The sequence below is a fragment of the Pelmatolapia mariae genome, linkage group LG6 (genome assembly GCF_036321145.2).
Source record: "Pelmatolapia mariae isolate MD_Pm_ZW linkage group LG6, Pm_UMD_F_2, whole genome shotgun sequence".
Classification (NCBI taxonomy): domain Eukaryota; kingdom Metazoa; phylum Chordata; class Actinopteri; order Cichliformes; family Cichlidae; genus Pelmatolapia; species Pelmatolapia mariae.
Genome location: NC_086232.1, coordinates 30,632,916 through 30,657,700, shown reverse-complemented (window position 1 = coordinate 30,657,700; position 24,785 = coordinate 30,632,916). Strand labels below are relative to the sequence as shown.

General features: G+C 40.0%; 3 protein-coding genes across 6 annotated transcripts in view; 2 read left to right on the top strand and 1 right to left on the bottom strand.

Moving 5' to 3' along the window:
• Nucleotides 1-9,207, bottom strand: part of prkcaa (protein kinase C, alpha, a) — a 133,520-nt gene extending 124,313 nt beyond the window's left edge. For all 4 annotated transcript variants that reach the window (XM_063476571.1, XM_063476569.1, XM_063476568.1 and 1 more), the window contains exons 1-2: nucleotides 8,829-9,207; nucleotides 7,080-7,111 (exon numbers count right to left, since the gene is read on the bottom strand). In XM_063476571.1, coding sequence (XP_063332641.1) covers nucleotides 7,080-7,111; nucleotides 8,829-8,995 — 199 coding nt within the window. In that variant the 5' untranslated portion in view covers nucleotides 8,996-9,207. The remainder of the gene's footprint in view (nucleotides 1-7,079; nucleotides 7,112-8,828) is intronic.
• A 3,318-nt stretch (nucleotides 9,208-12,525) lies between these two features.
• Nucleotides 12,526-15,082, top strand: LOC134629756 (beta-2-glycoprotein 1-like). Its single transcript, XM_063477275.2, has 8 exons — nucleotides 12,526-12,595; nucleotides 12,896-13,075; nucleotides 13,225-13,321; nucleotides 13,401-13,477; nucleotides 13,639-13,824; nucleotides 13,976-14,155; nucleotides 14,385-14,582; nucleotides 14,973-15,082. Exons 1-8 carry the CDS (start codon nucleotides 12,526-12,528, stop codon nucleotides 15,080-15,082), a joined length of 1,098 nt encoding a protein of 365 aa, XP_063333345.1.
• Nucleotides 15,083-16,591: 1,509 nt separating this feature from the next.
• On the top strand, nucleotides 16,592-21,849 carry LOC134628656 (beta-2-glycoprotein 1-like). Its single transcript, XM_063475397.1, has 8 exons — nucleotides 16,592-16,661; nucleotides 17,193-17,369; nucleotides 17,848-17,944; nucleotides 18,343-18,419; nucleotides 18,743-18,931; nucleotides 19,537-19,716; nucleotides 19,852-20,049; nucleotides 21,785-21,849. Exons 1-8 carry the CDS (start codon nucleotides 16,592-16,594, stop codon nucleotides 21,847-21,849), a joined length of 1,053 nt encoding a protein of 350 aa, XP_063331467.1.
• Nucleotides 21,850-24,785: the final 2,936 nt, after the last annotated feature.

Sequence of the window (24,785 nt, the reverse complement as noted above, 5' to 3'; positions counted from 1 at the left end):
AGTATCAAGGTTGCAGTTAGAACATCCTATTCCTGACAGCACAAACGTGCAGTGTATCACACGAACACCCTTCAATAACCAGAAACTGAATATTGCTCCTGTTTGCCAGGAGGAGATAAAAGAAATGGATATGTGAGAGTGCGCTTGTGCTGAAAGAAATAAAGAAAGGCAGTGTCCTTAAAGGAGAAAACCCAGGGCCTGGGTCAGGACACAGGGTGAAATATAGGGCCGCTTTGTGACAGAGGGCAAACAGAGAAACCAGCAAACAGATAGAAAGACAAGAGACGATGAGAAAGAAACAAAGAAAGCTGGCGGTGTTTTGCTACAGATAATTCATCAAAGCTGTTAGCAATTGATCTGCCTCTTTATTCTAAGTATACCGCTGCTTTAGAGGACAGGGAAAAAATCAGAGAGATGAAGGTGCAAACAAAGGCACGACCACTATGGCAGCAGAGATAAAGCAACAGATGTTGCAGAGTGGTCTGTGTGTCCAAAGCCCTGACTGAAACTGATGCTACATAAGAAACTCGGCACCACAAGGGTTTCGTGGCTCATCATCATCATCATCAGGACCAAATGACAAAATTAAAACATGATCTTCAGATCTTTAATGGTTAGAATGAGAAAATAATGCCCGTGCTCTGTGTTTTTCTTTCTTTCTTGCTCCATATTTATTAGCTTTTTTTTTAGATTTAAAAAAAGGTGCTTGGGGAAAACTGGAGGAGAAAACTGTAATACCCACTAATTTTGTCATTAAAATTATTAATTTATTTTTACATGCCATTTTTACACAATCTGAAGAGGCACTTACCAGAATGTCCATGGATTAGTACTTCAAGGGACACTCAGTTAGGATTTTAAACCCTTGGTAATTTCTACTCATTGCTTTTACAAGACTAAATTATTATAATTGCATTGCATTTAAGAGACCAAGCTGAGCACAGTGCTCGCAAAAAAAATAAGCTGTTTCACTTCTGCATATTAAATAAATGACTGGTGTGGATTTTAGAGATTATATTATATTTGTAATATCTTGTGCCGCTGGCTTCACTATTATACTGCAGACATGCCTTGTTTTTAAAATCATTTAGCTGCAAAGAGCATTACTCACCTAGGCATGCATTAGTGTTCAGACCACCTGAGGTTAAGATTGTAATAAACTCTCATGCCATTCATGAAAAAAGATGGAGTTTATTACAGGCCCCCCTGGAGAAGTAAAAGCACGAGCCAATGCATTCCTCTCACTACGAAGCCCTAATCTGCCACTCAACAGAAATGGCGCCCTTAAATGCTGGCTTCCTGCTCTTAATGCCTGTGCTTTCACGTCCATGTTGGACAATTTGCCATCATTAGCCAACACTTGCAATATATAATCGAAAGTGTTGGCTACCCAGCAATATATAATGAATCCGAGGGAAGTGTTTAAATAAGTTATCTGCACACAGTCTGCCTTTTCTTTTGAACACTGACACTAATGCTGATCCTGAAATCTCAGTACTAAATGATATAGGAGCAGAAAACAACTAAGAAATGTGCTGTTTGAGCAGCTGAGCATAAGAATACATGCACCGAGCATCATGAAAGGAGCCCGTGGACTTTCCACGGACTGTCAGCACCTTATTAGGATGACGCTGGGTGTGACAAGGATATTCTAAACAAACAGTGAGCAGCCCAAGACTAACAAAGTGACTGCACATCAACACAGTTCCAGAAATGAAGACGTTTGCAAACTTTATGATCTTTCTTTATCTATCAAAGCGAGATCCAACACTTCAGCATCAAAGAAGCAACAAGGCTGATTAAAGTAATCCCTGCAACAAGTAATCTCATTTTATAAATGCACGTATGGCTGCGCGTTGTGTACTGCTTCCTCTTAGGAATGTGGGTTTCTCTACAACAGGCATGTCAAACTCACTCTACACTGTGGGCCACATACACATGACTTTAAAACATCTGAAAATACAGTGAAAAAATCAAAGTCTATCCCCCTCCTTTATATTTTCCAAAGGTGTCCAGTGGGCCAGACTAGAGTCCTCTGCTGGCCAATTCTGGCCCCAGGGCCATATGTTTAACACCCCTGTTCTACAACAGCACACCAGAGGGTGATTCCCGAGTGCAATACCGAGCCTGGCTTGAAATTGAATTGTATAAAAAAAGCCGACCTCACAGGTCATCTTCAAGAAACCATTATGTGAGAACATATCCATCAGCTGCCTCAGCACTCCACAAATTATCTGCATTACGACCAGTGTGGGAAGATGAAAACAAGACAGCAATCACTACATCACAGGAATACCCTTCGTGAATAACAAGGAGACCTCGACGTTTTTCAGTTAATCTTCCTTTTTCGCTCTGCCTTCTACTCGACTGACGTTTTAGTTGTTGCTCAGCTGTAGCTTCAAACAGCCCTGTTTATATTATAGCCAGTACTGACAGGAAGTTTACGCTTCTTATTCAATTGATTTTGCATTTGCTGCCATTTTACACAAAGGCCAGGAAAGAACATCAATTTTTGAGCATATGGTTTTGAGATCTGAGTAACGATTTCCTGCTTCATATCTGTCAAAGCGGACAAAACCAAGCATTAGCAGCACTAGATGGACTCAAAAGCTTGTTATTAATAAAAATCTAAAATAGGATCAATACTGTGAGACTGTTATGGCTTTGTGTTTCGGCTTACACTGGCAGGGAGCAATGGCCTTATAATTCCATCGACACCTTTCTTTGAAATCTCCACTAGAGGCAGAACTTTGGAATGGCACTGTTTGATTTCATAAAGTGTCACAAAGGTGCCCTTGAAGAAAGCACCTGTTCCCCAAATACTTAAGGAGGATTTTTCTACAGCTCAGTATAACTAAGCAAAACAGCAAACCATCAGATTAAACCTTGGCAAATAAAGAGGTGAAAATAATAAATCCTGAAAATAATCCTCCAAAAAAAATCTCAAGTTTCAAGATTTCCAGAGACAGTGTGAGGTTAACAAGGTCTGAACAGTAAATCAGCTGAGTGACACGAGTACGAATGGCCTGACTGCATTAGAGCGTCATCAAAATGGTGATTTGAGATACGCTGCTGCACAACGACAGCAGGCCAGGAGCTTGAAATAAGACTCCGCAGGAAAAGTAGCCAGAAGACGACAGACAGATTGTTCACAATGCAGATACCATCTAGAAAGGTGGTTACTGAAAGGCTTGTTTGTTTCCACAACATTAACTTTCCTTTAGTATTTTATTTCAAGTGTCACATTGAGAGATCTGATTTTTCTTCTTTACACGTGACCACAGACGTTCATCTTCAGAATAAACTGTGTTGTTTTGTATGAAGTCAAACATGTTAATAGCTTCCCTTAAGTATTATTTCTACACGCTAAAGTTTAACACGTGGCATCATTACGACGACTTAACAAGCAAACACTCACTGGATAGTTCACACTCTGCAACTGTAGTAGTGGTCGACCCCTTTCTGAACTCAGAGGTGCTTTAATTCTTCATGGCACAGATTCAACAAGGTGCTGGAAAACATTCTTCATACATTTTGGCCCATACTCACATGATTACATCACAAAGCCACGGCAAATTTGCCAGCTGCACATCCATGATGGCAACCTGCCACATGCCAAGGGTACTCTGATGTTCTGAGATGTTCTCAGTGACGACTACGGAGGATTGCTTGTCGTACTCAAAGCAACTGATCAGACTAGGCAACGTTTTTCCAAACTTCTATTGCTCAATTTTGGTGAATTTCCTCAGTTTCCTGTTGTTAGCTGATGGGAGTGGCACCTGCTGTGTTTGTCTACAGCTGTACCACAACTACTAGATTCAACATGCTGTACATTCAGAGATACTCTTCTGCATACCTTGGTTGTAAAGAGTGATTATGTGAGTTACTATCGCTGTCCTTTCAGCAGTCTGGGCATTTTTCTTTGACTTCAGATATCAACAAGGAATTTGCACCCAGAGAACTGACACTCAGTGGATGTTTTCTCTCTTTCGGACCATCTGGTTGTGCAGGAAAATCTCATCAGATCAGCAGTTTCTGACACCAATAAGCACCAAACATTCAAAGTGACCTAAATCACCCTTTTCCCATTTTGATGCTCAATTTAGAATTCAGCAGATCATCCTGACCACAACTACACAGCTAGATGCACTGAGTTGCTGCCATGTGATTGGTTTAGAATCAGTTGAACGGGGCCCCAGTTTAGCTCAGTGGGTGAGTAGGCGACCATATGCCACATGACCAGAGTGCAGCAGCCTGGGTTTGAGACTGACCTGCTGCCATTTGCTGTGTGTCTTCCCCTTTTTTTTGCCTATCTTAACTGCTCCACTCTTGAAGAGGTACACCTTATAAACTGTCCAGTGAGTGTATGCTAATAGTTAACCTGCCAATTATTTTTGTACCTAATAAATTTATCAATAAATTTGATTCATGTATATTTGTCAGTGTTTAGTTCAGAGACAGCAACTGATCAAACTGTTATGAGCTCTATCTTTTAATCTTAAAATGTTTTTTTAAAAAAAGGAATACATGCAAAAATAAACATATTCACTGAGCTTAAATATATAACGCAAAATCTCAACACATAAACTACACTTGATGATGTAATACAGTGGAGCCCGGCCTATTCTTAGCAAAGGGACATTTACTCGGTTGAAAATTAAATGTCACTCTTGTTATAGAAATGCCACTCTCCAGTTCATCACTTTGTCATCTTCAAGTAGTCAGCGAGAGGCTCGCTGCCTCTGCTGGAGGACTTGACCCCCATTTTACAGAAGCTTAAGTTTAATATTTGATGGCTAAGCAGATGTTAGAAAGTAGGGACCTTTCTCTCTTTGACTGGCTGCAGCGTAACCAATCACCTCCGTCTTGATGAGGCGGACTCATAATTTATTTAAAAGGTCCACACTTGGATTTATGATGGAATAACAAAGGTGCGGCCAGCGTTGAGCGGGGAAGAGAAAAGCTGCAGCGCACCATTTGTGCTCGTGTTTCGTAAGTGTACGCGACGGCCTTCCACCCCTGAGTTTATCATCGCCTGTATCAGAAGCTGCGACAGTAACAATGAGGCAGGAGGAAAATGGCAACTTGCTGTGAAAGCAGAGGAGGGGGCTCGCGGACACGCTGACGATAATGTCAGGTTATGCAAAAACATGTTAGGCTATCAACACTCTGACACCTTAGAGTGACTCATTACCGAGCCTGTTTTCAAGTAGGAGCAAGGCTTGAGAACACGCAACATCTCACTTGTGTGAGAGGCGATCACATAGAAGAGTGGGTGTGAGGTTGCTGGCAGCCGTGCCCACGGGTCAAACATGGATTTCCATGTAGACACAGGCTAATACGCATGTTCCTATGCACAAATGTTAACCAGACATACGCCCTTAACCGCACTATGAACCATCTACATTTATAAGTAAGATGAGCAGTGATTCACTTAAAACCCCTGTGTGTCTCATTCTCCCTGACACTCTCAAGAGAGTAGTCTATGAATCATTGAGATTAAACACTCGATGTGACAAAGTGTTTATCTTTAAGTTTCCCACTGAAAGAGCGTCTTCTGTCTCCGTGAACGACGCACATCCTGCAGTTAGTTCATGAATAGTTGGTGGTTTTCATGCAGTAATTTAGCAATGCAACAACAAAGGCTGCACAGACGAAAACTGCAACCAAGCAAAAGCATCAGCAACGCAACGCCGACAAAATCCACCTGCGCTGCATCTCGGTCGCAGACGCTGATTATAAATTAGCACCGTGCGATATCAAAAACAACATGTGATGTGTTGTTTTCATTTTTTTGAACAAAAAATCAATCTAAAAAAAGCTGATAATGGCATCTACCTATATCTAGTCTAAAGCCTCTGTTTTATTAGAAGCATCCTTTCTCGAATGCTAAGGTTTTACAATTGTTGCAACACAACAAACACTGAAGAAGAAGCCCTTCTGAGCCTCGGACTAGAAGACTGACATTATTACTCCGTTCTTCAGGAATGAGGCTATTTTCTCCTCCAACACCACTCTCTCTGTGGCGGTGGGGGGAGCACAGTACGCAGAACGCCATTAAAACATGAAAGCTCATGGCACGACTGTAATGGAAGCCCTTCCTTAGTGTTTTGTCTAATCGGGGCGGGAGAAGGCAGCAGAGATACACACACTCTGGTTAGTGATCTGTCAGTGGGAGAGCAAGGAGGGCCCACAGCCCCGGCCCTCTCACTGCTGCGAGGTGGCCTAAGTGTAAAAAGACTGAGTCTGACCTGCTAGGACGATTCGCTCACTTCTCCAACCAAATCTCGTTGGACATCATGTGTCCTGCTACCCGGGCAATTACAGCCAAACTAATGCTTTGGAAAGTCCACAGATTTTCCACATTAGATGAGGAATTCAGAGACTACGTGCTTGCTAAAGCTAAAAATGGCAGTTAACACGAAAACTGTCCACATTTTTCCACTTTGCGTCTCCTCCCTATCCCTGTCCACTCTCTTTCACTTTCTGTTTCTCTAACCTGCCTTGCACGTCATTCTTTAGATTCTGTTTTAAGATAGCACATTTACTGCTCAGCACACTTTGTTTACTCTAATTTCCCCACGTCCGATAAGCCTGTTTTTATAGGATAAAGTTTCATTTAACTTGATAATAACAAGTCTTTAAATGTCACACCAAACTTCAGTCATTACTCTGATTACTTTAAACTCGATGGATACACCTGGTTAGGTATCAAAAGCATGGCTATCAAACAGCAAAACGCTGCTTTTATCTAAAGCTTCCAAATATATAAAACAGCAGAACAAGCAGTAATGGCATTCACAGGCATTCAGTCATTTTCTCTTGTAGCTGCACGTATGAGATGGAGCTAGTGGGGCAACATGCATGGAAAAGTGACAAAAATGTATCAACCCTAAATGTGATGATTCGAGAAACAGCATCAGAGTAAATTGATTGCAGACTTGACAAACAACGAACACCATTTTTTTTTCCCAAAATGACAAAATAGTCCTAAATCAAAGTTTAACATACTCTACATGCCTCTCTTACACACACATTTTAATTGAAGGCCTCACACATGAATGAGTTTTGCTTTTTACCTTGGCACTGGAATCCTTGTTTTCCAAACCCCCTGTGAAAAGAAAGAAGGACGAATTGAACAGTTGCTCGTGCTCACACTCTTTTAAACACGTGTGCACAGTAAATCCATTCATTCACCTGCACATGCATGCACACGTACTGTACACGCATTCATTCAATCCAGGGACCCACGTGTTTCATGTTTTCCACGACTATTAAAGAAGAGCATTGCACGGTTCTTGGTATTTCATGTTTTTCTGAAAGCATTCATTGCCTATTAAGAGGTATTTCTCTGTCTATGGTGTGGATAAGCTTGAGTGACCTTGAGGAGCCCTGACCTCAACCCAATCCAGCACCTTTCAAACAAACTGAAAGGCCAACTGCAACTGAACTGAGGCTTGCTTTGTCTGAATTGGAGTGAATCACAGTCCTCTAGAATCACGCCGGTGTAATGGTTAGGTGTGCAGATCCTTTGTGCCCGTACTGAGTTTGTTCTTCTGCCGATTTGATCTGTGGTTAATCACAATGTCATTACAGAAATCCTCATCAATCAAAGTCCTCACGGGGAAGCTTTGACCTCATAAAGAAAAGCAACAAGCTGTTTGCCTTAATAATTATGGTTATACGGAGCTTGTGCTTTGCACTAAGGAGTGGCGCTTGGTTGAACATAGGTCATTGTGTAAAGCTGTCAGTGCTATACTAGCTTTACACAGAAAAAAGGCTCTTGGAAGACACACCCACTAACAACAGAGGAGCAGTTTAACTCTGCAAAGCTGTCTGCAAGTTTCCTCCTCTTACATTTAAGATACGGCATAAAATGTGAAAATGAACGTTTTTTAGAACAGTAACATAATGCAATTAAAGACCTGCTGCACAGACTGGAACTGCCTAGTGTATATAGATGGAATCAGACTATTTACAGCATTTGGAAACTTGTGTTTCGTTATGTTATCCAAATGCATTTCTCCTCATAAGCCACAAATTACGAAAACACAAATGCAACATAGAGACAATAATCTGTGCCTCTACACCAGTGTGTTTCAGCAAAACAGGACATGCATAAATCAGTCTACGTAGAGTAGATGAAGTGCTTTTCCATACTGGCTCAATCTGGCAATTAATTGCAGATCTCAGAACCAGCGTTTGAGCTGCTTCGAGTAAAAAAAAAAAAAATCCCTAGCAGCTTAAAATTGAAAATTCGAACAGGCCAACTACAGTAGGTGCCAGGAAGGGGAAACCTGTTACTCATCAGAACACTTCAAACAGGTCCAGTCTTGGCTGGTACAGCAGCAATGGGAAGCTTTTGGCACAGTTTTCATTGAAGTTGTTTCTGCCTTGCAGGAATGTGCTGCAGCTTTGACGTTGTCCTCACAGAGGTTTACTGGGACCAAAAAGACGCTTTAACTACAATGTTTCTTATTGAGAACCCTCCCAGTTGGAAGGTTAACAGATTAATATAGAAAATGCAACATTAGTAGACAACAAAAAAATGAAAATGCGAGAGGTCTGACAATAATACAACAGACTGGGATCCTTGGAGAAGCGTGGAGCTGCTAGGAAGGGTTATGACGACGTTAGTGCTCCTGCGCTGACTATCCACTAGTAACAAAGTCTTTAGGAAGTGCATGGATCGCAGGATTATGAAGGGAAAAGTTAGCCTGCAGTTGTGTTACATCATCGAGCAGAGTGTAGGCTCTCGACTGAAGTTATCCAATATGCAACAGGCTGCAGTCAGGCAGGGGGTGGAGGTGGGTAACGGAAGAGCTTACCAGATGAAGTCCGTGCAGTGGCTGCAGAAAGTCGGCTGCTTGAAGAACCTGGCTATGAATTTATGGTTCTTGACCTCGTGGACGTTCTTTTGCCTCAGGGCACCTTTCCGAGCAAACCTATTTGCGACGTCCGCGGAGGACGACTCGTTCAAACTTACATCAGCCATGTCCCCCTAAAAACGAAAAGATTCAATGCAACAGCTTTGCGTTGTTGTCTCGGGGTGGTTTTCAGTCCGTTCAGACGCGCAGCCCTCAGTGTCGCGGCGGAAGAGTGCGGAGCGGCGGTCTTCACCGGAGACACTGTACTTACAGTCAGTGAGGGCTTTCCCTGCCTGTCGACACCACTGGGTTGCTCCACTGACAGAGGTGCACGCTGTCAGGCTAGCCACATTGAGAAGGGCTACTTCCTGTCTGCCCCTTCAAAATAAAAGCCCTTCCTCTCTCTCTCTCTCTCTCTCTCTCTCTCTCTCTCTCTCTCACTGTCTTAATTAGAGTGCGTTTGTTTGCTATATCCTAACACATACCTTAAAAACTAAAACAAAAACTACTACCTGCAGCATGCAGAAAATCCAATCTAACATAATTGCTCATGCAACCTTCTCAGAGTTAGATCGCAGGAGTGGACTACCGAGGTTTTGATTTGCATTCAGCGGTGCATTTGCATTTCCTAGTGGGGAAACATTTCATCTGCATCATATCATAATTAAATCGAACATTTCAGTTCGTTTGAATGGTTAAATGAACAGATAAACTGACAAAAAAGGGGGAAAAATCACAAAAAGTGTTTTTGTTCACCTGAGCAAAAGAAAGCAGTCAGTCGATAATACTGTCAAGCCTTTTTTTAAATGAATTATTTAGTCTCCGCCCGCAGCTGTGCAGACCGCGTGCGGAGCTTTTATTGAAAAGGGCCTAAGTATTTTTGTTCTTTCCTTTAAAAATAAGTAGGTTCATAATTACTGCATACTGGCAATAAGTATGATATTTAAAACATCAATCAGTATTGTGCGAGTAATGCAAAAATTTACTATTGTAAATATTTGTCTGATTGTTGTTTTTGTACGGTTCTGTGCAGTTGTGATATTTATTTTCATTACTGTTTTTATGGGCATCATAATAGTACTAGTAGTAATAGTACTTCATTTTTTTTTATTAATAATACGATAATAACTATGACTGAGGATAGAATAATCAAGCAACAAACCCAGGCTTAATGAAGATGATAATGTTTTCTTTGGGCTGAAAATGTATTGTAGTGTGTTGCCAGTGTTCAGTGGGGGTAAACTATTAAAAATCACCTCTCTTTATAATGCAATATAATTCATCTGGGTCAGGATCCTTTTCAGGGTCCTTAGTATCTCCGTGTCTGCACGTCCTTTAATCTTAGTCGCAGAAAGCGGTCCACGGTGCCCCCTTTTGTCAAACAATACATGAAAGCAACACACACAACCTTTCAAATGATGAAAAAGAGCCAATGAAACCACTCTGCATATCCACTCTGTTAAACGCAAACCAACGTGGATTACATTCATTAACCACTTCTTTCTTTTTTTAGCTCCCTATGAAAGACTTCAGCATTTCAATTATAAGCATGAATTTAAAAAAGAAGACAGTGATTGATTGGTTAGTTAGGCACTAAATTAAGAGCTTAATCTGCAACAGGGGGGAACAAAGCCTGGCTTCGAGTTCATATTACAAATCTAAAACAGTCTCGGCCGTGTAGAGCGATCAACAATTCAGCCATTGACTCGTTTTCTTAGATTAACGTTTTTATTTTGAAGATGAACTTCCTGATCGTTGTCTTGGGTTTCTTTGCGGACTTTGACGCGGCTCCGCTCTTCTTCCTCCTTTCCTCTCGGGCTGATGTCACCCAACAGGATCTGCTGTGGGTGGGAGGAGGCCCCTGATCCCACAGCAGGAATTTAGGATGGGGCGTCATCGCGTGGAGAAAATAGCGCAATACATATTCTCGCATGGTGTGTAGAAAAAGTAGGAAAATCGAGCTTTTTGCTCACGGTGACTCGCTTGTAGACAGATCCATTCTTTCAGGCACTGCATATTCATCCTTGTCGTCAAGTCAGAAGAAATTCGATGATTATTTTGCCTGTCTTCAGAAGTATTGTCTGTGCCCTGTCTAGAGACAGCATAAAATAAACACGATTGGGGATTTTGATCAACACATGTAAAAAGTCTGTTAGGGATGGCACGCCGTACTGCACGCAGTCAGATTTCACAGGTCGTGTGGAAAAGTACTGAGGACAAAGAGATAATGCCACTGATCACACCACACAGCTTATGTTTTGAATCAGTTAATTTCATGTTGCTTTGAATCAAATTGCAGCACAATTTGTGCAGGAAGTGTTGATATTAGCATTTGTAAAAGGTGGAATTTACTGAGCACCAGGAGACCAATTTCTCACTTAGTTAATAAAGCACAGTTTCTCATTTAAGCTCTCTAATAATGTGCTTAAGATTTCACTCAAATTCTGTGATTGGAGTTATTAATATGTCTCTCACTGGAGTCCCTTCTTGCAGATTTTACTAATGCTGTTTGCTTCAGCTCGGCTATTTGTTCCCGTATGAAGCGTTTGGTCACAGCTGCATGGATTTGCAAATTGTTTTGAATTGCTTGCTATTTGTGAGACTTCTCTGAGTTTACCAATTCCTGTATGGTTCATTGACCTGCGGTACAGCACTGCTATCTCTATTCTTCTTCTTCTAAATTTAATTAGGTTAGCAGATCTAATGTTCTTTAAAATCACACCCAGGACACTTAATCATCACTTAAAAGCAAAAGGAGCGAAAAAGTTTTGGTGTCAGTTATAATAGTGGCTTTGAAACTGTGGCTCAAGGATCCCATAGCCAAGCTATCAGTAATAAAAGCATATTGTCTCTGATTTTGTCACATGAGTCTCATTTGTCTGAAGTATTCAGGTTGAAAAGTTTTGAAATAAAAATAGCTCCAAAGGCATTTAAGAGTGTGAACGGTATAGTAGTAAGTGTATGCTTAAGTGGTTCAAGAATTTTAAGGGATCCCTGTAAAAACTCTGAGACCTGAGTAATTTGATTTACAATAAATCAGTGGAGCCTATCTGAATACTTTAGTTCGTCCATGAAGGACACATGGCATTACTGGCAATCAACAAATCCTCTGACCCACTTAGGTTTTGCATAATTTCACTGATTATGGTCCTGCAGGTCACAAAGTTTCCTTTTTTTTTCTTTTTTTTTTTTAGAAGTAATCTCCTTTTGTATGCCGATATAACCCACAATTTTCTAGTTTGAGCTAAAGGGCAACTTTTAGTTAACTCAAACTAGAACACATGTGCAAATAAATGTGCTTGTGTTGTTGGCATTATCATGGTAATTATTTGCTCTCTGCTTTATTGGAGCAAAAATGCATTGCTAATAAGATTGTTTACGTTTATTCATCGACAATTCTTTGCACAGGAAAGTTTTTATGTTAAGTTCTTGTGAGTTCATGTAATTCTTTGTTTCTGCTGATTGCTCTTGTAACAAATCAAAGTTATCAATCAACTCTAGGTAAATATACAACAGTTTCGACCTTTGTGCTCAATCAATAGGGGCTTACTCTAGCATCTGATTGGACAGAGCTATCACGGGCCTGTTACTCAGGAGCCCTCCTGATCCTCATCCTTACACATCTGCAGGAACACTGACAGTCTTCAAACCCAGGAAGATGTCTCCAGCTTTGGCTTTGTTGCTCCTCAGCCAAGTAGCTTTATACACAACTGTAACATCAGTGAAAGGTAAAGTGAAGGAGGATAACTGCTCCATTTATTCCATTTGTATTTTAGAATCAAACAGATTTGTTATGAGTTATGTGCTGCAAGATATCTCGTTTGACTTTCTGTCAGTCACTGTGCTGTTCATGATTTAATTTGTGCATTTCATGCATGTGTGTTTATTGTGTGACGTTTTTACAGTTGAAAGCCTCATTATCTGAATAATAGATCACAGAGTTTTAGTGCAGTGTTACATTAAAAAAAATACAAAGTTTAATATTTAGTTGCAAAACGTGACCATTTCTATGCCCGATCTTTAACCAGTATGTGGCAGACCTCCAACCACTGATGGGATTGATTCTTCAACACTAAAACGTGTGTATGAGGTTGGAGAAGAGGTGACTCTCACGTGTGAACAGGGGTACTTGCCTTCAAGGACACCATCGGCCAGGATAACCTGCACTGCCACAGGGGAATGGACACAGGCAAACCTGGCATGTTCCCGTGAGTAAAAATTGTGGTTTTAGGCCGTGGGACCTCCTGAACATGTCTTAGACACAATCAGCAACAACTGCTTTAATATCCTGCAGCTTATAATATTCTTTAACCACAGAATATTCACTGCTGTCCATATTGTGACATATTTTTTCTAGCTAAGATGTGCCAGATCCCAAGACCTCTGCAGCCGTTTGCAAAGGGGAGGACAGAAGCACCATTCAAGAGCGTGCTTAACTTCACATGTGATGATGGGTAAGAGCGACGGCAAGAATGAAACCCCAAATCACAGTTGTGTTTGCGGTTAATATATCTGAGAACTTTTCATCATCAGGTATGTCTTAATAGGAAGCAATGAAAGCAGATGTTTACACAATAGCACCTGGAGCCATCCACCACCTCTCTGCAAAGGTAATCCAGGAAAATGTACAGAGCGAAAATCAAACCATTAATGTTTAATGGACAGCAAAGAGAACAGCCAATGCACATCGTACAAGAAAATAAGCTGACAGAAAATGAATTCAGACCTGTTGTCAATGTAACTCTAATCTGACCTCTTTTTCTCCTTAAAGCTGTGAACTGTCCTCTGCCCAAGCCACCAAGCGACGGTAGGATTGTCCACGATAAGCCACTGACTGGAACCGCAACTAAGTATGGCCAAGCTTGGACATATGAGTGTAATTCACCCAAAGCACCAAGCTATGAGAGAGGATTCTGCATGGCTAATGGAGGTGTAACTGAACCGCCGGTGTGTCGAGGTATGCAGACGTCTACTTTTGTTTTGGATCTTCACAAAAAACTGGAAAATTTTGTTGCTCTAAATGTTGTTTCCATTTTTTTTTTTAAATGTTTGGTTTTTTTATGAAATTGCTGGTAACTGTTTAATTCCTATTTAAAACCTTATTCTAGACGTGAGCTGCCCAATTCCAACAAACATACCGAACGGCATCATCACCTTTGCTGTGATGAGACAACATGGCTACAAGGAGAAGGTTAGGTATGCCTGCAATGAGCACTATGTTCTGGAAGGTCGGGGTGAAATACAGTGTCAAAACACAGGAAACTGGTCATCAAAGCCGGTCTGCAGGGGTGAGTCATAGGAAAAATCTTCCCTCAGGCTGAAATTCTAGCCTCATCTTAAACTACTCCAAAACATTTCTGATAGGTTCAGATTGTTTCTGTTCATGAGTGTCTGGTCTCTCACTCTAACGAGAAATAAGTTGGTGTCTCAGCATGTAGCACCCTCTTTATGCTAAGCCACAGACTGGATTTGTAACGTCCAATGAAAATGCCTTAGCTGCTCTGTTTGTTCACCCAGCTCCCTGCACAGTTGGCATCAAAAGAGGCCGTATTTTCTATAACGGCAAGAAGATCTGGATTGGAGACTTGAAACCAAACAGAGTCCTCCATGGAGAACATGTTGCCTTCTATTGTCTGAACAAAACTGAGAAATGTGGCTACCCTGTGGCCACCACTTGTAATGATGGAAACCTGCCCATCCCAGAATGCTTCGAGGGTGAGTTCCTGTTAACTTGCTAAATGTCTTTCAAGCAGTTGTAGCTTTGGTGGTGATCTGGTCCCTGAGAGTGAAAAAAAAAACAAAAAAAGACAATCAAAGAGCAGTTTCACTTTCTTTCTTCTTCCTTTGTGACATGTAGGTTGTTCAAAACTTATTTTATGTTAACTGGGCTCGTGATAAACATGCTCAGCCTCGCATGCTTTCACTGTAAACAACCCATTACATTTTTTCGTAAAAAAAAAAACCCCAAACAATTAAATAATATTCCTGTCACATGGCTTCCAGATGTTTTTAGAAAGCCCATGCAGTCAAATGTCAAATCAAGATGTTCAAAGATTGCAGTAATATATTTGCTTCTGTCTTGTTTCCTTCACTCCACTTTTTTAGAACCAGGCAGGGTGGATTACAACTTGAGGTCAAAAACGCTTCCATCAGAAATCACGATGTGTGCTTCTCCCCCAACATCAAGTCCAGCAAACGTTACAATCACACGTTGATGGAAGCCGCTATCTTTAAACGGCATTGTCTGTTTTCTTGTATTCAACTGATAATAAAATATCATTGGTCAGTCATGAAAGTGTGCATTCATTAACACTTCATTAACACTTATTAACACACACTGCATCTGTAGCCATACACAGGCCACGCTTTGCTATGAAATATGAAGATTTAAACTATGTGTGTTAATGATTTTCACATTTCAGTCAGATATGCTAAACTTGTGATAACTGGGTCATTCAAAAGTTTAAACTTCCTAACCAGATGATGGCTATACAAAGTATAGCTCAGAGAGCCTGTGGCTAATAAAAAGCTATTAACATGAGAGAGGCTGACATACCTTGCAGTATCCAACTGACAACTTTTCCCAGGAGATTTCATTTAGCCAATTCACACCTTTTTATGTTAGTCGACTCTCCGTTTGACCTTAGCTACTCAAATGCAATATCAGGGAGTGAACAACCCACACTCGTGCTGATGCCACTTTAGTCCCACTTGTGATAAAAATGAATTTAAATGGACTTGAAAGCTTGAACATGTAATAGGGTTGATAAAATATTCAGTGATGAGATGCTGTGTGGCTCTATTAATACGTCTTTGTGAAGAAAATAGCGCAGTTTCATTTGAATTAGTGTGCTACTTTATTTCAATTCATTTGAGTTCAGGCATTGATATTAAATCTGTAGCTGCTCATACAATGTTTCTGGCTTTGGTTTGCAGTAACTTACACGATCACTATCACTAATTTAGAATCTGAAATTAATTAATTATTTGAGAACTGTGTCTCTTTGTACATAGATTTAAATTTCTCTTGAGTTTTAGCTCAGTAAGAGAGATTTTCTTTATACTGTTCAATAAGACATCAAGCATGGACACCATGAGCAATGGTGGCATAGATGGGTGGGAATTTGTTGCTGTTATTACTTTGCAGAAATTTGTCAGCAGTGATTAATTTTAAGGCATTCTTATATTCTAAGGCATCTCTGACTCACTTGTGCTAATGGTTCCCCAACTTTTTGTAGCATACCAAACTTCAGATACCGAAAAAGGTTCAAACTCTACAATTTTTCATCAGCCGGTAACATAAATGAAATAAAACATATCCAACTTAGATTCAGTATATATTTTTCTGATTGTCTCCTGCCTGTGGTGGCTCTTGTCCCAAGGTGTTGCATTAAGCTCTGCAGAGTAATTTATCCACTACAAAATGGTGACACAGGAATGTAAAAAAAGGTTGCAGTGTTGGGCAACAATCGTTGTAGCAACAAGGGAAAGTCCACTCGTCCAGTTTGTTACTTCCAGTAAAAGGTCACAAGGATCACAATCTGTAACTGCAGATAACGAGCAAAATACAGAAAACAAAACAAAGATAGGCAGTAAGCAGTTACTTCATGTCACTCTTATCTATTTACTCTAGAGAAATACAAACAGCAGCAACAGAGCGAGTTGGTATTTGAACCAGAGGCCAGAGGAAAGTACTGAAGAACATCTGAACATTTCAACAAAAGATGGAACGATGGCTGACTTTGCTTCTGCTGTTTCCAGTTCTGTTTTTTAGCACTGTGACATCTGCCAAGGGTATTATTTCTTCGTTTTTTTTGACATTATATGGCTTAACTGTATATACATTTTTCATTTCACTGTTTTCTGTTTTTAGGATCACATCATCTCATTAGCTTTGTTCTAAAGAAATATACTTTTGTAGTGCAATTTTTATGTTAATGATTGTCACAGAAGTAAAATATCTGGGTTTTTTAGTTATAAGGAAATCAATCAGTAATCAGTTACTGAAGTATGATCATAAATGACTGTGTTTTTGAGCTTCACATGCGAAAAAACAATACTTTCAAGTGAATACTGCTTCTCTAAATTAGCAATATTCGTTTAGCACAGACAGTTAATATTATTTGATAGTCCGAAGACTTTGTTTTAGTAAAAATACATGTCCACAATTATATGTGACTAATTCATTTCTATGGGAAAATGCTGGTGTTCACTTTGTAGTGCTGTAAGGCTTGGTGTTAGATATTTTGCAAATGTAATAATATAAACCCTCAGTTAACTTGACAGAGTGTATACAATTCTTAATAAATCATTTTGTTTTCAAAGGATGTCGCAGACCTCAGCTGAATGCCAACATCAATGTGGCTGTGGACCAGATGTTCTTTGACCCTGGTGTGGCGTTAGCGCTGTCCTGCAAAGACGGATACACCCCCATCTCAGGCCCTCGCACAATTGTTTGCACTACCAGTGGAGCGTGGACAGCCACTAAACTTCTGTGCAAGCGTGGGTCTCCATTTTTTTTTGAGAAATTAACATCTTGGAACTGATTGCCTTTTATTGTAACTTAATATCAACATAAATTCATCATCTTTCATGACACATTTAAGATTTTCAAGTAAATTGTCTCCTTAATAACAAAACTTTTCCAGAATAATTTAAAGGAAACTGTAATAAGTGCAAATATTACTAATATGTTTCAATTTGCTTTAGAAGGAGTGTTTTTTCTATTTTTTATAGAGTAACCTAATTTTAACTGTAACATTTTCTAATACTACTAATTGACACGCTTCATGTTTGTTCTTATGTTGTAATATATATTATATAATTTAAAAATGTTTAAATAATGAAAGGGTTAGACGATATACAGTGGGACCAGTATTTGATGGTTTCATGAAAGAACAGAATGCAAATCTTTTTGTGTTTACATTATTCTTCAACAAATAAATACCAAAACTTATCATGAACATATTGTTTCTTGCAGCAAAGCTGTGTCCTTATCCTGATTCACCATCTAATGGAGACTTATACTACGAGGATACTGTGTACCAGAGTACGATCAACTATACTTGTCAGGAAGGGTAAAGGAAGCGCATCTTGTCAAATTTTATTGTGTGACATCGTACACCACACCATATCTTTGCACATACACCACAAACCAAGAGTAATAAGACTCCTAATATGCAGTAAAAGTAGATGTATAACCAGCTGCTGTTTTTGATGCGCCATTTAAAGACAAATTTGTTTCTTTAATCTATCGGGTACTTTGTTCTCGCTAATGCTTTGGTGGGGTTTTTTGGTGTGCATATGAAGAACTTCTAATGAGGTGCAAAATACTGTCTAGTGGAAAATGCATGTTTAATAAATAGCAGTCACACATTCAGTCAGCCTTTGCCTTCAAATACATTTAACATTTTTGAGTTATTATGTGAGTAAACATTTTAAGCATTAACTTAATGAATAATATTGCACTGCATAGGTATATACTGTCTGGATCCAGCACCTCTGTCTGCCAAGCCAATGGAACATGGAGCACACCTGTACCAGAATGCATAGGTACAGAATCACAAAGAGAAAATATATTTATTTCTTTATTTACTAAAATTGTATTTGATGTATACAAATATAATCAGTTACAGCTATCTGGAATATGCAGTTGTTCTTTCTTCGTGCTGTTTATATGTTTTTTATTTGTATGACATTCAGAAATAAAACTGATGAAAAACAAGAATTTACTGAGTGGGCCTAGCTGTAGAAGGCCCTGCAAATTAATACATACTCTAGAACAGGCACCAGTTATAAGTAATTAGGTAAGACACTTGACAATTTCATATAACGATACATATCTAAATTCACTCATTGTGTCTCTCCTGTCGCAGCTGTGACCTGTGGTCTTCCTCCAATCCCAGAGTTTGGGATGATTGTTTACAACACCAGGGTTAGAGGGAACACCACTGATTACGGCATCACGGGGACTTACAAATGCCTGCCTCCATACGCACTTTTCGGTGATGCAACGGCAGAGTGCACGACCAGTGGCACCTGGACCAAGACACCTGAATGTCGACGTACGTGAGGATGTAAAAGCAGGAGTAATTACGGCGGCACTGCAGATGTATTTTACTGAACACAACCATCCCTTCAAACTAAAAGAAAGCCCAAAAATATATGTGTTTGCTTTGACTTGTCAGAATTTCAAACTGTTAAAAAGCTGAGGATTAGCGTTTAGTATTTATGTCGGTAACACTAGATTGATTAAACTTAGGATAAAGCTGAAACAGTCTTCCATTTTGTTCTGAAAACTTTCAAAATCATTGAAGTATGAGCATCTCTATCATACTCCATAATTAGATCATAACAAGCATAGTAGAAGTATAGTTGTTGATTGAATAAGTATCTTTTCAAATCAGGACAGGATGAATGATCAAATATGCAGTTAATGGACAACTCGTGGTTTCTTTGTTCACTGAGAATAATGTGAAATCTGAGGAAAAATACTATAAATATAAATACGTTTGGACAGATTTTGGAATTTTCTCCCTTCTTAGCTGTAAAGTAAAATATTCCTCTCCAGTAAAAAGGTCATAATGATGCAGAGCTATGAAAGACAGCACGAAACCTAGCTACATTAATATTGTCGTCTAATCAGTCTACTGAAATTGTTCATTTACAGGGGTGACTTGCGCTCTACCAGAGAACATTAATAGAGGCTACATGTCAACCAATGACCAGAGAGACTTTGACTACCTGGAGACCATCAAATATGGCTGCACTGGAGATTATGTAGTGGAGGGAAGTCTGGAGATTGTTTGCCAGCAGGATGGAACTTGGTCTGAGAAGCCATCCTGCAAGGGTAGGACTGTAGCCAATATCACATCTTTTAAACCACACTTTATTTTAAAATAGCTGCGCTTTTTAGGAGATTATATTAGTTGAACGGAGACCTTCATCTCCTGTATTTTTTAATTCTCCTTCTTGTAACTTACAGCTCCTTGTCAGATTGGAATAAATAGAGGGAGGATACTTTACAAAGGGAAAAAAATGTGGATTGAAGACTTTAAACCAAACAAAGTCTTGCACAAAGATATTGTCTCAGTCTGGTGCATGAACAACGCCAGGAAATGTGGATATTCTGTGTCTACGCAGTGCATCGATGGAAGGCTCATGATCCCTGAATGCTATGAAGGTAAGGTCTATTTCATAAAGAAAAAAAGAAAGATAAAAGAAAGCATAACAATACACTAGCAAAAAATTAATAATAATAATAATCCATCCATTTTCTTCCACTTATCTGGGACTGGGATGTGGGGGGAGGAGGAAAAGCCCAGGCCCCCTCTCCCCACCCACCTCCTCCAGTTTATCCGGGGGAGCATTAAGACATTCCCAGGCCATCCGAGAGATATAATCTCTCAAGCGTGTCTTGATTCTGACCCGCGGCCTCCTCCCAGTGGGACATGCCCAGAACATCTCACCCGGGAGTTGTCCAGCACGCATCCTAGTCAGATAGCCAAACCACCTCAACTGGCTCCTTTCAATGCAAAGGAGTAGTGGCTCTACTCTGAGCTCCTCTCGAATGGCCAAACTCATCTCTCAGTTCATTTCCACTGCTTGTATCTGCAATCTCGTTCTTTCAGTCACAACCCAGAGCTTATGATCATAGGCGAGGGTAGGGACGTAGAGTGACTGGTAAATTCACAGCTTTGATTTATGCATAGCTCTTGCTTCACCACAACGGACCAGTGCAGCACCAGCATCAATGTAGTCGCTATACCCCAATCTGTCCCACTCCCCTCTCCCCTCACTTGCGAACAAGTCCCGGAGACTTAAACTCCTCCACTTGGGGCAGCAACTCGTCCCTGAGCTGAAGTGGGCACTCCGCCTTTTTCCTGTTGAAGACCATTGCCTCAGACTTGAAGCTGCTAGTTCTCATACCAGCTTGGCTGCAAACTGCTCCAGTGCAAGCTGGAGGCCACCACCTAATGAAGCCAACAGAACCACATCATCTGCAAAAAGCAGAGATGAGATTTTGAGGCCACCAAAGTGGAAGCTTTGTTAGTCTCACCACCACATACTCCCACTGGGTACCACAGGGGATGCCATTGAATGCTTCCTCCAAATGCACAAAACACATATAGAACTGGTCCCGTATTCAAAGTCTGTGCCAGCACCCTGACATAGACTTCCTGGGGAAGCTGAAAAGTGTTATCCCTCTGTAGTTGTCGCAGCCCCTAAGGTCCCCCTTAATAGATAGATAGATTTCTTTTTTTAAAAGGGACATGCCAGTAAAAGTGACATATTTACAGTCTTCAACAAGTAACCAGCAGACTGTGACACAGGAATTTGTACTAACTTGCCATGTGGAAATGCTAAAAGTACTCATTTCCCATTAACTATTATCACTCAATCCTGCAGAAAATAGCAAAGCACAGCTGCACACATGGGTTCTTCTGCTGTCTGCTTTCTTGAGATAACAGAAAATATTTCCTTTAACTGTCCTCCTTTTTTTCTGTATCTTAATAAATGTAAAGATGACAGTTCTCCCCTCTTCACTTATTAAGGCCTTAACCTCCTAAGACCCAAACTCTTCCACGGCATGCATTTTTAATTTCTCTTTGATATTTGGGCTGATTGGGACCTGATGAATGTAAAAACAAAGAATTACCAGATTTTTTTTTTGCCTGATTTTTTGTTTCTAAGAAAAATGAGAGCCACATATCAGGATATTCGTTTAAAATTTCGATAGACCAGTAGCAGTATAACGTCCTCGTAAGTGGGTATCAGGCCCTTGTAGAGCAAAATTGAGTATTTTGGTCTAAATAATGCAAAATGTGATGTCTACATATGTGGACGCCAGGTCCTAGGAGGTTAAAGTTACTGTGAATATTCTAACTTGTTCCATGTTTCATTGTATCTTTTTCCAGAGCCCAGTGGTATAAATTATAATCTCCATTCAGGTTCACTTCCATCAGAAATTCAACAATGCTGAAGAAAATGCAGATGCCAACTGAGGTGATGCAATATGGAGCACATGTTAACGCATTCTGGTCGCTAAAATGAAAGAATGTGGTTTCACTGAAGCTACATTTATGTTGTAAAAATGCACTTCAATTTGTAGTAGTTTTATAATTCATTTATGAAAGGAATTTAAATTTACTGTGTTCAGGATTGAAACACAACGTGTGGATATTACTTTCCATTAAAGGCCAGGAGACGAGTGTTCACATTTAGCTGTTGCTCAAAGTGTGTATATGTCTGTGTGCGCATTTGCAAGCTGGTTTTTCAGAGTACCTTTGATTCTATCAATTCACATCTAGTGTCCTGTTAAATTTTGAGATTATTTTAGTGTTTCATTCAAACTGGTAAAGTTCTTAACAAAATGAAGATTGCTGCAGTTGTACTGTTGTTTCTCTACTTACACAATTCTCTTAAATCCCAGAAAACTGTTCAAAAACCAATTAGACAAATTCTAAGATTAAATTCAAATTTATTTATATATTCTTTACATTTGTAAAAGAAAAGAAAAAGAAAAACAACAATCAGACAACAAGCAAGCACTTGGTGACAGTGGTAAGGGAAAACCGTGTATTAACAGGAAGAAACCTCAGACAGAAACCAGGTTCAGAGAGAGACAGCCATATGTCGTAACCCTCACTCCCACATGTTTACAAATTAACATCACATAAAGACATGGGGTCACAGGGAGTGAAAACTATTCAATTCAACTCAATTTAGTTCAGTCGTATTTATATAGCAACAAATCACAACAACTGGTGCCTCAAGGCACTTTATATTGTAAGGTAAAACCCTACAGTAATACAAAAAAGAGGAAACCCCAACAATCATATGACCCCTTCTGAGCAAGCTCTTTGCTGACAATGGGAAGGAAAAACTCGCTTTTAACAGGAAGAAACGTCTAACAGAACCAGCCATCTTACCAACCATCTTGCCAACAAGGGAGGCCTGATTGATTGCTGTCCCCTGTGCCCTCCAGGTGTGTCTAATTAGGGAAAGCAGGGGGCGGAGTCTCTCCAGAAGAAGATCCAATAAATACAATAAAAGCATGTATCCTTCTTCCCTAGATGATGAGTGATGAAGCATTTCTCAGACTGAAAATGCTACGTCCAGATGAACAGAAGCAACTTTTGGGGATTTCCTTACGTGGATGATTGAGCATGCATCAAGACAATCAACAGGGTCCTGTTACTATATCAGCTTTATACTTTATACCAGTCATCATATCCAGCTTTCCTTAAAAAGACATGTTCTTGTGTGTCAATGCAGCCACCTAGTGCTGCCTTTGATGGGTTAAAGGTAGGAAAAAAGACAGAAGAGAGCCAGAGATTAATTCTAACTAATGCTTAAAAGAGGATAAAAGAGAGTAATAATGTATACCTTATGTCAAAAAGTGAGTTATGGCCCTATGATTTATGACAAGGGAAGTAATAAAGGAAGTAATAAAGATTTATGACAGTTATAATTTTAATGACATGTCATACAATTATCATATATCATACCTGGGTATAATTGACAACAACATGATGAAAATATGATGATGAACATATGGAACAGCATTATGAATATTATGTTTGAGAATATGATTCATAATGATTTCTTAACTTTTTAGACAGCTGTTGGCTGTGTGTGTTTGTGTGTGAGAAAATATGTTAAATGATAGTTAACAGGTTGTTGTCATTAAACGGCTGCTTTTGTGACAACAGAGGGTGATGGTGATAGGTGCAGCTGGTGGCTGCATACCCCGTTGAAAGTCTGTAACTCATTTTTATGTGTTTATTTAATCCGAAAAAGGAAAATCACAATCCAAGTGAGACTTACACATTCTACAGCTCCATGTGAGTCGACTGTCCAGGAGCAGACTCTGAAGAGACAGGTGAATCTTCACACAGCAGCCAGTCTGGGCCAAATGACAAGACTTTAGACTGACATTTCGAGCACCGAGGTGAACCACAAATAAAGCAATTTAAAAAAGAGGTGGCCCTACCCAGGTCTCATCAGCCAGAATTTCCCCTAATGACAATAACCATTACTCAGGGTTCAAGCCACAACCTGAAGCTCCTCCCTGAAGCACAAATAAAGCAGTTTCAAAGTGGTACCAGCCAGAAACCTGGGGATGGCTTTTACCCGACCAATTAGAAACACAGATGTTTTTACGGCCTTCTGACAAAGGGTTTGGTGTTTAGTATCCCTCAGACAGTGGGGGAGTTCAGGACGTCACACTAGCTGTCAAGCTTCTGTGTTGACCAAGGAAGATTCGGAGCTGATCAAAACAGACGCCGGTGTCCTGCTGTGCTTATGATACGGTAAAGTGGAAATTTTCCTACTTTGCCAAAGATTTTTATTTTTCATGCCTCTGTGATTTTTATTTTAGATCACAGGGACAGCCCTTTGTCATGGTCCTGCATCTCTGACCCAGCGTTTTGAGCTGGTTGTAGACTCATTATTCTTTCTGGTTATTTAAGAGATCACTTAAAGCCAAACTATAAAGTCAGTACTTTATAAATTAGCGTCTTGTAGTGCATTTCAGTTTATTTCTAGTTTGTTGGTTGCATTATGTTTAGTTTTGCTTCCCCGGTCTCATCAGTCAGGGCATTTATGTGAAAAGTAAAAGACCATCTTTGAATCGAGGAGGGGGCCTAGTGGTACATCTTTCACCATCTTACAATGCTGAGGTTGCAGCCATTCCCCAACTCTCTGTGAATGGTACTCATGGCCTTTGATCAATGGTCATTAATCAACCATAACAACACTTACATGCTGTTATTCAAAAGCCGACGTGATAAATAACAGATTAATATAATAGCTCCTCAAATATTTCCTGGACACTAACATTTTTTACTTGAGAGTTTTAAATCAATATAGACCTCACACCCAGCTGTCCAGAGCACCTCAGGCTGAGATCAGGTA